General features: G+C 40.8%; 1 protein-coding gene across 4 annotated transcripts in view; it reads right to left on the bottom strand.

The window, feature by feature from the left end:
* Positions 1–967: 967 nt before the first annotated feature.
* Positions 968–15,482, bottom strand: part of rgl2 (ral guanine nucleotide dissociation stimulator-like 2) — a 24,599-nt gene continuing 10,084 nt past the window's right edge. For all 4 annotated transcript variants that reach the window (XM_083761603.1, XM_083761604.1, XM_083761605.1 and 1 more), the window contains 17 exons: positions 13,632–13,715; positions 13,081–13,247; positions 11,618–11,674; positions 10,407–10,603; positions 9,413–9,522; positions 8,888–9,103; positions 8,027–8,130; positions 7,459–7,543; positions 5,823–5,882; positions 5,570–5,656; positions 5,416–5,448; positions 4,708–4,829; positions 4,526–4,606; positions 4,051–4,144; positions 3,390–3,614; positions 2,426–2,540; positions 968–2,290 (listed from right to left, as the gene is read on the bottom strand). In XM_083761603.1, the coding sequence (XP_083617729.1) occupies positions 2,109–2,290; positions 2,426–2,540; positions 3,390–3,614; positions 4,051–4,144; positions 4,526–4,606; positions 4,708–4,829; positions 5,416–5,448; positions 5,570–5,656; positions 5,823–5,882; positions 7,459–7,543; positions 8,027–8,130; positions 8,888–9,103; positions 9,413–9,522; positions 10,407–10,603; positions 11,618–11,674; positions 13,081–13,247; positions 13,632–13,715 (2,019 nt within the window). In that variant the 3' untranslated portion in view covers positions 968–2,108. The remainder of the gene's footprint in view (positions 2,291–2,425; positions 2,541–3,389; positions 3,615–4,050; positions 4,145–4,525; positions 4,607–4,707; positions 4,830–5,415; positions 5,449–5,569; positions 5,657–5,822; positions 5,883–7,458; positions 7,544–8,026; positions 8,131–8,887; positions 9,104–9,412; positions 9,523–10,406; positions 10,604–11,617; positions 11,675–13,080; positions 13,248–13,631; positions 13,716–15,482) is intronic.

Raw genomic sequence — 15,482 nt, 5'->3', positions numbered from 1 at the left:
GAGGTCACTGGAGTTCATCCATGTTAAGATTTATTTCCAACAATCCCACCCCTCAAAGGCCTGTGTGTGAGTAGAGGTCTTTGTTCTAACTTAAATATTTACACGACATTTTATGCCAACTCAATAAATTGAGGCTCTGTACTACTCAGTGTACAAGTGTACAGTACAGTTAACAAACAATGAAGATATTACTGTATATCCCGTTGAGGACTTTTAATTAAAGTTATACTTTGTCGCTGTCATCTCCTATGTCCAAAACTTGTTACTTTTCAGGAAATAGAAATAGAACATCTCCAAGCTTTTTTTTGCTAGAATTACAAAGTATGTCATTGTGGAGATAAGGGGTTTCTGCACGACAGCAACAACTTAACTGTTCCCCACTGGGAGTTATTATATTAACCATAACTTAAATTAGAATCCTCTACATTTAACACATTCAAACTACTAAGAGAAAGGGGCAGCCACTGACTAGTGCACAAGGACCAGCACTAAGGCAGGATTGTGTCCCTATTCTAACATGCATGTCTTTTGGTGTGAGGGAACTGGATCAACCAGACGACACTCCATATGAACATGAGAACATGCAAACTCCACACAAAAAGGCCCCATTCGGATTTTAACCCAGAACCTTCTTGCTGTGAGGCAACAGTGCTAATCTGTGATAACACCCAATTAGCTTTCTGCATCAAGGAAAGAGTTCAGAATAAAGTCCTTAGCTCACACAGGTTAATGAGGTGAACAAATGCACAGAGGAACCACTATTCAGAAAATCTAAATATTAGCTTACGTTGTGTTGTAAGGTTTAGCATTAGAATCTAATGGTAGAATGTTCTGTTTGATAGGCACACAATAGTTATGTTTTGTTTCATCTGAGAGGTTTTAGTTCATGTGTTACTTCTGTTACGGTGCATTTCAAGTGTACAGTTAAGCAACGTGACAAGCTATGAAAGTGCTCTTTGTCTTTAAGTTTCTGCTGGAATGATTATTTTATGTGACACTGTACATAGCTAAAACATTCATGGTTATAGACATATCTGGACCTCTCTGAAATAATAATTTTGCAGGCATACAATTTACTGCAATCAAATAGAGGAGGCTAATTCAAAATAGCCACCTAACTATCAAATCGATGAGCAAATTGTGTTAAATCAAGAATTGATTTGAAATTGAATCATGAATCCAAGAATCAAAATCAAATCAAAATGTGAGATTACTGACAATTCCTACCTCTAATGCATGATTCATACACAATTGGTTCCTTTCGAATTCAGACACATGGGTTGATAGCTCCTTGTCAGTGTAAACACAATCTTGACATATAATACGTACGTATAAAAATACACAAAACATTTAGATTTCTCATACAACCTATTAAGACAAACTTCAGGGTTTTGCTAGGATGATCTAATGTAGCTTTGTCATCCTCATTCAGATGCATGCCATATGGTGAGGCCACAGCTTTGACACCCCTTGCATAATTCTGTAATTCATATCGTTGCAGACGGCCAATGACATGAAAAAATAAATGTGATTTTTGGTCACAATTCTGGTTTACTTGGACTACACTGAGGTCTCAAACGGCACATAAATGCGCGTAATTTCACCATTTAAGTTATTTTTTTTCCAAAAGTAATATCACTCACAGTTGAGGTACCTTACACCACAAGAATTAAGTGCTGTTGGTAAATAGGACAATTAATATCCATTGCGTTAGAATGGAAAACATGCAAATGTATCAGTTAGACTTCCATTGCTCCTCCAATCCTCTAGATTCTTTTTGTGTAGTGTCACCTGAAAGAGAGGACGAGCAAAATATGTCTCTGCTGTATATACTGTAACTGGGCAGTACTTTATTGAAAATGTCTTTAAAAGTACCTGGTATGCAGCTGCTCATGAAGCAAGTTGAAACACATCCTAAGTGTGCTCATTTTGGTAGAACAAGCTCAGGGGGAATGTGGGAAAAGTTCCCTTTGGGAAGGAAGGCATAGATCTTTAGGATTTTGCAGGGTTGAGGGACTCAAGGCCATGTATCTGAAAGGCTTGTCTGTCTGTCTGTCTCAAGACCCTTGAGAACAATGAGCTTGGTTGACATTGGGGATAAATTGTTGTTAAAATAGAGTTCTGACCAGTCTCCTTCCCTTGGCCTTGATTCGTGGAAAAGTGGCGCTGGTCTCTGTGCTGATTGGCTGTAAGCCAAGTGGGGTGTTCCCGCCTTGCCTCCTCAACAGGAAGTCGACGCTAGATGAGGTCATGGCATAGAAGACATTTCCTGTGGCGGGGATGGCCAACTCTACAGCCAAAGAAAAAATAAACACATAGTATTCAAGTTAACCAAATGCTGTGATGAAAATACCATCGCTATTCTATATGATTCATTCTAGCAAGTAAAATGATCTAATTCCATTGCTTTGGGTAACGTCAGCACCTTTTCTATCAGGTAGAAGTTGGATTAGCTCATATCTGGATGACTCTTTGGGGTCCTGATTGTGCTTTTCTAAGGCAGAACTGATCACAGTGGGGGTCTTATCATTGCTTGTCACCTGAGGAAATAGAAGAGAATGACAATGAGACACCAGATAGCTTGACTCGCACTAATTATATCCTGGGTACATTTTATCCTGGGGATTTTGTCCATCATTATGGGATGCAGGCAGACTTAAGATTAAAATGCTGCTCACTGCTCAAATAGTCAAATGAGACAATAAAGTATATCAAATCAAATGGAAAAAAATAAGAAAAAACCCATTTCATTGAGAGAGAAAACAAGACACAGGTCTCCTCCGCCAGGTCAATGTTCGGAATTCACCAATCAGAATGGAATATAAGAAAATCTGACAGATCCGTCTTGATCATTTTATATAGAGATAATGTGTACCATAACATATTTACGTGAAATTACTGCGTGCAACTCCTGGTGGTGCTATAATAGGCAATGTTAAAAGAGTGGCATTTGTTCCTCAACGTAGTGCGAATGTGTGTGCAAAGTTTCACCTCAATCGGATGCTGCGATTCGCGGCATTTTGTTCAAAACGGACACTCCTGCAAACTTTAGATGTCAATCTTAGCCAATCAGGATGGAATATGAAAAGTCAAACACATCCGTCTTGATCAAATGACTATAGAGATAATTTGCATGAAATTTGAATAGGAGTAATATATAAAAAAGTTTTACTGTACATAGTTTTACACAGACAGGAGCAGTTATAGGTAAAACACAAATCAGCTGCTCTTGCATCTAGGGAGTGTGTGTGGCTATGTGCACAGTTTCGTTGCGATCAAGACAACAGTGCCGGAGGTTAGCTATTCACAGACAGACAGACGGACAGGGCTCAAAACATAGTCTCGACCATGCCTTCAGCCTCGCGGAGACAATGATCCTGGTGTAGTACCAGTATGCTGCGATACAAGTTGCCATCTTGCAAGTCCATCCGTATCCTGATGATTCGTATATCTGGCCCTGACCCTTGGGTGTTATAGGAGGGATTGTTGCCACAGGAGACGGATCGACGGTGTGATTTGACGGGAGTGGATGGAGTCAACTTGACAGGAGTGGTGTCATTGGTTGGAGGGGAGGAATCAACATCCAGACAGGACACAGAGGGAGACTTCATATGCTGGAATGAACAAACAAACAAATAATAGTAAGGAGGCCATTTGAGGACATGAATGCTTTCTGGTATGAGAAGACAATTATATTATCATGTGAGGCACTGAGGCTGTCGCACAGTGGGTGCAAGAAAATAGATGTAACAAAACATGTTTTCCCCCTAAACGTCTCCTGTGTAGATCTTTGTATGAGTGCAGATCTGGGTCAAGTAATATTTGCAAGTCTTTTTCATGTTCCGTCAACATGAAAAAGCATGAATCAGAATGAAACTCAAATTAGTGTATTTCTCAGACATTTCTTTTGCCATCATCCAAGTTGTAGTGATGTGCTAGATTCATACATCTGCTACTTCTAGCAAGTAAAGGCAAATACTGAGAATTATTTGACTGAGGTCTGTACAAAATAAATGATGAATATTAGATCACTTTTGCTATTACACTCACCTTAGCAAGTTTGGAAAGTAGGTTGTTGACAGGGGAGGGGAAGTCAAAAAGGCTATCACTGTCACAAGTGAGGCTTGTCCGCGAAGTGCTCAAACTGTCCACACATAGAATGACATAAATACATTAAAGGGCTGTCCACACCAAGAGAAAATACACAAAAAAAACTATAACGATAATGATGTGAGCATCCACACTGAAGAACAGCAATGCTCTGTAAACATGTCGAGCTGTGATAAATGTGACACGCTGTAAATTCGGATGGATTTTGATTCGCTATCAGTGTTTCTATCATTCATCAAATCGTTCTGAAAGTGATCCCAACAATATCATTCCTCACCATCATCGTTATCGTAATTGATGACCTTTAATTCACATGATAAACACAAACGTCTGACAGATATTGTATTTTCATTGTAAATGGATGATTATTTTGCAACTTCTCAATGTACTGTTTGTTCATATACAGTATACTTACTCTGGGCATTGTGTAATAATCACTGTTGGGTGGCTTCTAGGGCTAGGCTCACTCATTTCAATTGCATTAGACAGTCTGTAACTGCAATAGACATCATCCAACATGTCAGTCAGTCTCAATAAGATCATTATAATATGTTATAGAAATGTTATAATACCTGTGCTGAAATATCAGCCATTTACCTCTCCTCCTCTGTCAACACAGGTACACTTTGATACCAGTGAACAAAGGTCGCATCAGAGTTGAAAACACAGTTTTTACAGGAAGACTGCAGGAGCCGTATTTGAGCTAAAACCTCAAATTCCTGTCAACAGAGAACAGTATCGCCGTAAGCCTCATAACAGCGTATCACCTTACCACCAGTATCACTTCAGTTTCTTAATACCTCACAGAACACAAACACCAGTGCGGAGTGCCTCTCAGTTTTTAGCAAGTACAACAGATGGTACATTAATCAACTTTTGACCCAAGTAGGGTTAAAAACCATTGCAACGGCCCAGGCCGTAGCGTAACGGTCTGGGCACCGGACTGGTAATCCAGTCGCAGTGTGCCGCGGGTTCGACTCCCGGACCCGACACGGCCTTTACTGCATGTCATCCCCCCATCTCTCTCCCGTTTCCTGTCAGCCTACTGTCTGTCCCTTCAAAAATCAATAAAAGGCGTAAGCCGCAAAAAAAATATCTTAAAAAAAAAAAAAAAAAAAAAAAAACCATTGCAACACATTTTACCAGAATCACCTTAACTTTCAGAACCAACAAAGCACCAGTGTTTTGTGATTAAATATTATCTCACAGGTTTTATGGATTATAGGCTCTTAATATTTTACATAAAATAAAAATGCATCAGATCCGGCTCTGGGCCCTGAGAACCAGGGGTCAAGAACAACTTACCCGCCTCCTTTTGTCAAAGTTGATGTAGCCGTTCTGGAAAAGGGAGGGACAGGATGTGTCACTGCAACTTGATGTTCACTTGCATAATCAGTTAAGTAATGGACATTGGCTCTATGACTTTACTACTATTGATAGATAAACAAGAGGAACTCACTTCTAGCGTGTCTTTGACTGCCGTGTCCAGCATGGTGAGGTCTGTGAGGAAGATTCCAAGGTAGGGCACTGTGCCTTGGGCACTTGACTGTGGGCAAAAAGGTACAGGTAGTATTTTATCAGCCACCAAGCTGGCTACAGGGTTTCCCACAGACATCTAAAAGGGCCTGCCCCACACAGTCAGAGAGTTCATAGTCATTTGCTTTGTCATTTGTCCCAGCCCCAGGGCTTATTCACACACACACACCACTTACCAGTGTATGACGTCTGTTGTTCATCCTACTGTCCACGTTGGCAAACTTCGAGGAACCCTCCTAAAAAACACAAGCGAATGAGACACTAATTTGGTCAAGATACTAAGCAATATAACAAAAACAAAGAGCAAAGAACAACTTGAACTATTTAGTATTAATCTAAAAAATAGTAGTATTTGTAACCTTTTCCAGACAAACTGAAAGATTGAGGGAAGTTGTTTTTGGAAAATCAAAGCCTCTATAGAAGGCAATGATGCTTTTCAGACTTCAAAGCACCAAGGAAAGGAAAGTTTTCCAAATGAAAGCCCTGGGCATGTGTTTTGATGAATTCCCCAGATGGTCTATGTGGAGAAAATTACAGCTAATGCAAAGGTATTGATGCCTGTGCTGCAGTATTATAGAGAGTCAAAACATAGCTAATCCTGCCAATTTCTCTAGCTTTCTCTCTCACAATGTATCCTAAATACAAACAGATGGATGCCTTACAAAGTAGAGTGCCAGTGTTGACAGAATAATGTGATCACACCCAGCTAGATTGAGACTAGGCACTTCACAACTGAACATTGTAGTACTGATTTGAGGATTTGGGTTATTCAATTTGGATTTGGATTATGTAAATCCTTGTATCTACCATTCATTTTTTATTAAAAATATATAGCTTACAGTTGCCAGGCCAGTCCGTCTTCAACTCAACTGATTGGACAGAGGCAGCAACTTTCTCTGCTTCAAATATACTTTTTCCTCTATTGAAGGCACACTGGCGCATATACATTGATATTTTTGTGCCAGTTTTAAGTAACCTAATTTCAACAGAAAGTTCTTGCAACAACGCTCAACACTAAAGGCCTATTCATAGTCTGGATTTTCGGTGGTGAGGTGACCACCGCTCCGGTGGTGAGCTGACCACCGGAGCTGAAATAACGTTGAGCGGTGGTGAGTAAAAACAGAGAGAAGGGCTGGAGCGGTGGTGGTGGTTTGCTCTTCACCGCGGTTCGTGACGTCATGTTGTAGTTCGGTGGTCACCTAACCACCGAAGATCCAGACTATGTATGAGCCTTAATAATACTACATACTTGGAGCTGTTCAGCACAGTTACCATTTTGTCACTATTGATAACTGAGCAGTCCAACATCTAGCTTAAAGGTCAACATTTAAACAGTAGCCTTTGTAATTCACAAAATTGTAAAACATAGAGCATGTCGGGTTAGTATTTTAACCAGCAACACAGACATCTCAGAACCCAGTCCACACAGTCTGTATTAGTAAAAATCACACCCGTGTGAAGTGAGGGGCACTCATATATTAAAGTCTAGCTCATGTTGCTATGATTAGGTCATGTAATAAACTGTGTCAAAACAAACATTAAATTATCTTTATTGTTAATGGCATTTAATGTTGATGCCATTTAATTTTCCCTTCTTTGTCAATGGCGTTTTTAAAACAAACATTGAACTAAAAACAAACATTAAACCTGTATACAGTATAGGAGGACCTAGCGCCCCTCAAAAATGAATGGTCGAACTTATTATGTTAGTATGGAAACCATGTGGATTCTCAAATAGGACAAATCTATGTGAATTATGGGATGCTGATGTTCTCTGATGTCTCATTGAGTGTCTCCATGGCAACTACTCACCTCCTTCAGTAGTTCCCTGCTTTGTGCGTAGTTGTCCTTCTCTGAAAATATGTCTGACAGCTCCTCATATCGTCTCACCGCTTCCCTGTCAGGAATCACATTACATTCACACATAATGTAAGTTATGTAACACATCATTATTTGGGGTGCTTGTACTTATTCTCTACTCACACACAAATGTAGACATGTACTCAACGGTGGGTGCATGTCATCGGCAAATAATGTGACAAACAATGTTTAAATGCGACCAAAGTGAGATGCCAGCACATGATAATGCAGTATGCACAAGTCAAAGGCAATGGTTCTCATCCCTTTCTGGATCAGGGTCCACATGAAAATCTTGAATGCGGGTACGGCCCACCCATTTGGCCACTTAACATGGCAGCCATTTGTGGTCAGATGGGTGGACCGCGTGCACTCGATTGTGTTCCCGTGTTTGAGGTTTTAAAGTCAAATATATACCATGACTTATAAACATAATGTTTTCAATCTTAATGTTATATTCTCATTAAAATCTTAAGTGTTTTGCCCCCGGCCCACAGGTTGAGTGGCTGCAGTGTGCACACACCTGTCAGTCTCCTGCCAAGTCCTGCGTAGTCTGTGTATGGGATTACTCTGCAGAGCGGACACAATGGCATAGAGGGACGAGAAGTTCTTCCTGGCTCTGCACTCCTTTTGAAAACACAAGTGTACACATTACACACACACACACACACACACACACACACACACACAGTAACAGAACACCAGTGTGCATGCGTTTGTATAGTATTGAGTTTCGCTGTCCGATAGGCTGAATAATGCATTCACTACAAGAGGCTTCTCCTACAGGGTGAGCTTAGGTCGGTATTTTACTATGCCGCAGAAAGCGGAGCGTACTACGCTATTCAAGAGTATAGCTTGATAACTCTCCCAGGGAAAGAGAGGTAAGTAAAGGAGTAAGCTTGTTAAAAATGTGTGTGTGTGTGTGTGTGTGTGTGTGTGTGTGTGCGTGTGTGCGTGCGTGCGTGTGTGTGTGTGTGTGTGTGTGTGTGTGTGTGTGTGTGTGTGTGTGAGGGGGGGGGTAATTTACGTAATTTGTCATGCTTTGTTGGTTGTTGAGGTGGTCACGAGACAAAGATCTGCGTGTTGCAGTGTTAAAATGTTAGGGTGTTTTGTACAGTAAATCCTATTAGTGGGGCCGGGATCCAGTGTTAGGTAAACCAGATTAACTCGGTTTGCCTACAATACATGTTCATGTTACACATTCACCATGAACATGACATGAGCTGGAATCGGATTGATATACTGTAAGTTCCATGACAATTAGCTATTCCACAAAAATAAAACCTCACACTCAGTATTATCATCCCACCACGATAACAATACAGGATAACCTTAAGGAATATATTTAATTACAACACAGCCAGTGTGCATGGAGATTACTGACCTCTGCCACACCGATCCACTTCTCCAGGAGCCGGGCTCTCTGCTGGCTACGTAGGCTTGTGGGCCAAAGGCAGGACGCCAGAACTGCGTTGGCCAACTTGTTGAACTGACGTATGGTGGCCCGGACAGACCAACAAACCCCCTCCCTGCCTTTCTTATCCCTCTGAGACCAAAGGGAGCCCAGACAGTGATACGGGACCAACCTCACAAACAGTTCCTGAGAGGGAGATTTATTTTATTTTTTATTTTCTTCAAGCCTGATTTACAACAGCACATATCAAATCATCTATTAGCATCTATTATGTAATGTAGTGTTTCTCAAACCTTTTCATGTCAAGAACCCCCAAATTGATATGTAATTGTCCACAGACCCTCATCTGAATATATTATGTGCCAGAGTTGTGAGCTTGTAGATCAAAAAGTAGCAGGTCTACAAGCTCACAATGCATGTCGTAATGAGCTGTGCTCTGCTATTATCATTGCATGTCCAGAACGGGGACGTTTGGGTTAAAACGGTGAATCTCACTGTCTCTATCTTGGTGAGCTGCTCAGCAGTCAGCGCAGCGGGGAATCCAAGGACCTTGGTGGGGTCAAACGTAGAGGAATTGGAAGGAGCGCTGCTGGAGATCGGTTGCCCTGCAAGAAAAGAGACTACTCAGTAAAAGCGTATGGATAATAAAATGCCACAATGGACAGAAAATCCTGTCTACCTTCCCTGCTTGTTCATTTTGAAGCAATGACTACTCTCAGAATATTGAGTGAGCTTCAGCTTCTTAAAGACGGGGTGCAATGGCTTTTGGGGAATTTTATTCAGACGTTTCAGTATATAGTATCGCATCCCTTCAGGCTATGGGTCGTAGTTCCGCAACGCTTGGAGTTGTTTGTTTACAAACTTCCGAAGTCAGATACAGAGCATGCAGCTACTACGTGGCTTATTTCTAACCTATAATGTTTTCAGATACATATTTTAGCGTGCTGATTGAGTTTGAAATGAGTAATACACTGTCTGGATGTCATCTTGAATGAAATTAAGTTCATGTAAGTTCTGTAATCAACATCAGCTGTATTTGTAGGAATGGGGATCAAACAGGTGAACGAAATCAAGCTTCATTTTTATTCATGCAGGACTTGACACGTCATCATGCATCATGTTTTCGTTCAAAGGAAGTTATTAAAATGAGATTTTATGGACTTTTGATAAGAAATTGTGAAAAACATTTTTTATTTCACTACATCTTTAACAAAGAACATCACTAATAGGATGTAGTATCGCATGACCATACTGTTACCTCTCACAATTTTCAAATGCTTCCGGTTGATGATTGTGGAATAGTTGTCTGGCTACGCAAGACTAGTATGTAAGATGTAAGATGTATGTAAGATGATACATTTTAATTACACATTTGTGACCAATTTACCAATTGTAAAAAAGAAAATGATTTTTTCCCCTCCTCATATTATAATTGATACAGTCAGAAAATATGAATTAACAAACAAGGTCAAGAAAAAAAAAAGATTACCTCTATGTGACTCTGAAAGCAGGGCCTTCTCACTGAGCTCCTCGGCTATCCTGAGCAGGCGAGCGCAGAGGTCAGCCCCTGACGAGGAGTCGTGGGGCAGGAGGGGAGCAAGTCGCAGCAGGCGAGAAGGCTCCCCGAGTGTATGGAAGTCTTCAGGGTACTCTGAGAGCCACGAGCTGAACACGGTACACACCGCTCTGCTTAGACACAGGTTCAAGGAGAACCAAGGGATGAGAAGATTATAAACAAAAGAGACTAAACATGGTGCTGATTAGTAGTGTAGTAGTAGTGTTTATTCATCTAGGAATAAAGGAACATGTATTTGTCTCTTGCCTCTGTACAGTGAGTCAGTGGCTATGATTCGATGGTATGATAACGATGGTGATCTGGGCAATTCATGCATTAATACAAGTACAGTACAATACATTATGCACACAGTCGCACGCACAGGCACACGCACACGCACACACACAGTCACACACACACACACACACACACACACACACACACACACACACACACACACACACACACACACACACACACACACACACACACACACACACACACACATTTAACAATTTATTTATGTCCACACAGAGGAAATTGCATACAAGGACATAAATAGTTGCAGGTGCAACAGGTGCAGCAAAGTTACATCAACAAAATCAAGGCATATGTCACGATACAGCAAGCATGACACCCAGCATTCCATGGGCACAAGGAGTAGTAGGCATCCTAAGTTCGAAACCCACTCCACACACACACACACACACACACACACACACACACACACACACACACACACACACACACACACTGCCCAAAAGATCCCTGCACGACATGTGATATCATCTCTGTCTGTCAGAAACCTTGTATCTCCATATTTTGTATTGATTCATATTTTTTCGATTACATATACTTTTTTGGTCATCCTTTACCCACTTGGTGGCCAGTTGGCCCAAAATGCCCAAAATAGGTAGCCTAGAAACCAGACCAATCTGCCACAGAAGTGATATTAGTCTGGCCATGCCAAGTTGAAAGTGGTTTAGCCTGGTATGTGGGATTTGTAAATATTTAACCAATGAAAATGAAGAAGAGCTAAATATTAACTACTTGTTTTTTCATTTCCTGAACAGTAAAGGTTATGGACATACAAGGTTCCTGCCCAACAGCAAAAATATGTTGTATCTGTATTTTCAAAGGCTCACTTGTTGAAAGATTGTCTTGTCTGGCTCTGTGCGTTATCCCCTGGAGGGTTCTCCAATCTACCAACAAGAAATAAAAAGAGAGAACACAATTTTTTGGAGAAAATAGATTGATTTGAAAGCGTCAGTTATACTACTGTGTCATAAGAAGTATAAAGTATTTATCCCTCTGTTTTTGTCAAAGTTCTGCAGGAAACATCTTTGGGGAAACAAATCCTTTGTTTCCGCTCCTTTGGGAATACTTTCCAAACCATTGCTTCAAAATACTTCTTTCACTCTTCAAGTTAGACTGTTTGACAGAACTAAAGGCTTTATTAGCATTTAAGGCAAGGATTTCATGTTGTTAAACAAAACAGTATTTCTAATATATGTACAAAGTTAGTAAGTTACTTAATTATCAGCTAAATCAACTTTGCTAGTTTGCTCGGAACTGTTGATTGTAGCATTAAGACCATCACAGGTACAACTTGTAGAAGCTCACAAACTTCACATGCTTTATGTAGTAAAATGATGGCCCAATTTTATTGCACTGTTATTAAGTCTGAAGAACAGCCTGAGTTTGAAACGTCCCTATTGGTTCGTGTACTGTACCAATAAAGTGCCATTAAGAAGCTACAGTGTGTGGACAATTTTTATGATTTTTTATTGTCTTCTTTTGGTCAAGCATCTACATTACAGATCTTGGATGTGCACATCTACTTTACATATAGTTTACTGTTATTAAATCTGTCCTAACCATTGAACTGTATAACGCTCTAGCCTGATTTGGTCAGGTTAAACATTCTATTCTTAGTAAAACAGACCTGAGTTGACTCTGTACTTTCTATCTACACCAAATCTCTTAGCCGAAAATAGCTGATCTACAAGCAACTCTCAGAATAAGGATTCAAGTGGTTAAAATTGTGCAATAGAAACTGACTGAGTAGTTGCGAAAGAAGCCGGAAAAGTAAACTGATAAATGACAGACAAGACAAATAAAACTGACAAGAAAAAATAACAACCCTGATACTCTGTTGACACGGACAAAGCATGAATTAGACCGAACCGGACAGGCATAGTTTACCGGAATCTTTAACCACTTGAAGGTCAGAATTCCTATTCTATGGGGAACATTCCCCCAAAATAGCATAACTACAAGCTCACAACACGTCACAACGTGTTTTTACTGTAGTTTTGGTAGCTCTCGCAGTTTGTTTTGGTAGCACAAAAATGTAACTGTCTACCAAAACAAACAGTGAAAACACCAAAATACAGCGAGAGGGCAATGAGTTTCTGCAGGAAAATACCACCACAGCTGATAACTGCTGGTACTGTATATATCTTGTCTTGTTAGGTAAACACAGGGAAAGGTGACATGCTTTGCCTTTAATTTGTTGTACATTTTTTGAACGCTGAAAACAAGTCAGACTTATCCTTTGGGGGAAATAAATAAATAAATGTGGGCATAATATAACTACAGTAGCTACCTGTCACTGAGGATGTCCAGCACTCTCTTGGTGGTAGTGAAAGAGCGATACGTGGAGAGGAAGATGGTCATGAAGGTGGTGTCTCCCATGGAGAAGGAGTGGAGCAGATGGCGCACCAGTTTCTCCTCTGTCCCTGCTTTCACACTCTGGGAACGAGAGGTCGCAGACTGGAGGGGGAGAGAGAGAGAGAGAGAGAGACTAAGAAACTGATGCTTAGATAGAAGATAAATGTCCACCATTCATCATCGCCATCTGTCCATCAGGAAATCCATCCATATCTATCTATCTACCTACCTACCTACCTAACAACCAACCTACCTAGTATCTACATACCTACCTAGCTACCTACCTTACCTACCTGCCTGCCTATGCTTTTCTATCTGTTTATGTATCTTCTCTCTCTCTCTCTCTCTCTCTCTCTCTCTCTATCTCTCTCTCTCTTTCCCACTCTCCCCTTGTCTGCATGTCTGTCTAGCCTCAGCTAGTGTTGTTGTCAGTGTCATATATCTCGGTCAGTCATGGGTGAATTGATTCTTAAGGGCCATAGTTACCATTGGACTGGTGGGGACCCCATGCTGTGGTCTGACCACCACAGTGTAGATGATTCCATCCTCCTCTTCCTCCACCACAGTGGACTGAGCATGAAAGAAAAACATGGTAAGTTGGTCACTGCTTCGCCTTCAATTTGTATCCAAATGTACTAGCTGCTTCAGCTCAATATTTTTTTATTGATTGATTGAAATATTTATTAACAGTTTGCAGAATTACACTACATTTCAAGCACAAACTCAATACAAAGACTGTTAACTGTGAGTGGACGACCCAATTAAGCATTACACTTGTTTACAAGAGGAATTCATCATAAAGGAGGTAAAAAGGGAAAAGAAACATATACAGTGAGGGGGAAAAGGGGTGGGGGTTCAGATTTTACGGGGGCCAGTTTCGAATTGCAGCCTTTGAGAGCGGTTTTAAAGGAGTCAAGGGATTCGCATGTCTTAATGACTGTTGGTAGGGCGTTCCACATTTTGGAGGCATAGGAGCGAAAATAATTTAGTCCCTTGTTTGTGCCGAATCTGGGTTGTACATGGTTCGTTGCACTCCCTCTGGTGTTGTGGGTGTGGACTTCGTTAACATTAAGGAAGTATCTAGACAGGTACATGGGTATCTTGGTGGTGTATCGAATCTTGTGGACCAGACCCATTGCAAGATGCTGTACTCTGTTGTCGACCCTAAGCAATTCCAGCCTGTCAAAGTGGGCAGGGGTGAGGTGGGTTCTGGGGGTGAGGCCAAGTAGGAGCCTGACCAGTTTGTTTTGGGAAGTCTGGAGCCTAGTTTTAAGGGCCTTTGAGGTGCTGTGGTACCAGGAGGTGCATGCATAGTCAAAGAAACCTTGTACGAGGGCTCCTGTTAAGGTCTTCAAGGTGTTTTTGTTGACCAGTGAGGAGATCCTGTAAAGGAATCTTGTTCTTTGGTTGACTTTTTTGATTACATCGGTGGCCATTTTATCACCGGAAAGATTAGCCTCCAGGATAGAACCTAGGTAGGTAATTTCATCTTTACGTGTGATAACATTGTCACCCACTCTAACCAAGAGTTAGAGATTACTATTAGATCCAAAGAGAATGGATTCAGTTTTTCCCAGGTGTAAAGATAGTTTGTTATCAGCGAGCCAGGTTCAGATTCTACCGAGTACTGTACATTTGTATTCAAATACATTTGTATTCAAATGTACAGTACTAAGAGTTTATTAAGGTAGCTTCCTTAAATTAAATCCAATTGGACTCAAAATGTTAAATAAGACGTTTATTTTAAGCACGAAAACTACACTAATTACAAATGCCAAAAAGTGCAATACTGCACAGTACTATATTGAGTCTTAATCTAACTTGGAGATTGTACAAGTAGAACCAAATGGGTCCTTGTGGGTACATGCTCAGAGTAAAATTAACACATGGGATTTACTGTGTCAACCAATCTCAATATACTGAAAACATTTGTTTGTTATTACTGTGTACAAAATGAAGGTGCTATGTGTGAAAAGGGAAGCAATTCAAATCGCTTCAGATTGATTTGTGTCTTAATAATGTATCTTGATATGTGATTCTGGCAAAGTGGATTTTCACTCAGAGTATCTACAATAAGGCGAGGGCAGACGTCCGCCTGTCCAAATCCCTTTCTGGCCTGGCCAAAATCCATACAATGAGAAAAGAGAGACTATAGAGGACAGCTGATTGGCCGTTGCGGTAGAGCGCGACCCTCAATCACCCATTGGAATGTAAATGCATGCCTTTCAGCCTCTTTTCAGCCTCTTCTCTTTGAAAACCTTTAGTGCTACGATTGTGCGCGGGGAGACGACAATTTTGCCTGTCCAAAATGTAATTCTTGCCTGCCCAAAATGTAAT

The sequence above is a fragment of the Protomyctophum parallelum genome, assembly GCF_964188405.1.
Source record: "Protomyctophum parallelum genome assembly, chromosome: 3".
In the NCBI taxonomy this organism is placed as follows: domain Eukaryota; kingdom Metazoa; phylum Chordata; class Actinopteri; order Myctophiformes; family Myctophidae; genus Protomyctophum; species Protomyctophum parallelum.
This window is presented reverse-complemented; position numbering and strand designations above follow the sequence as displayed.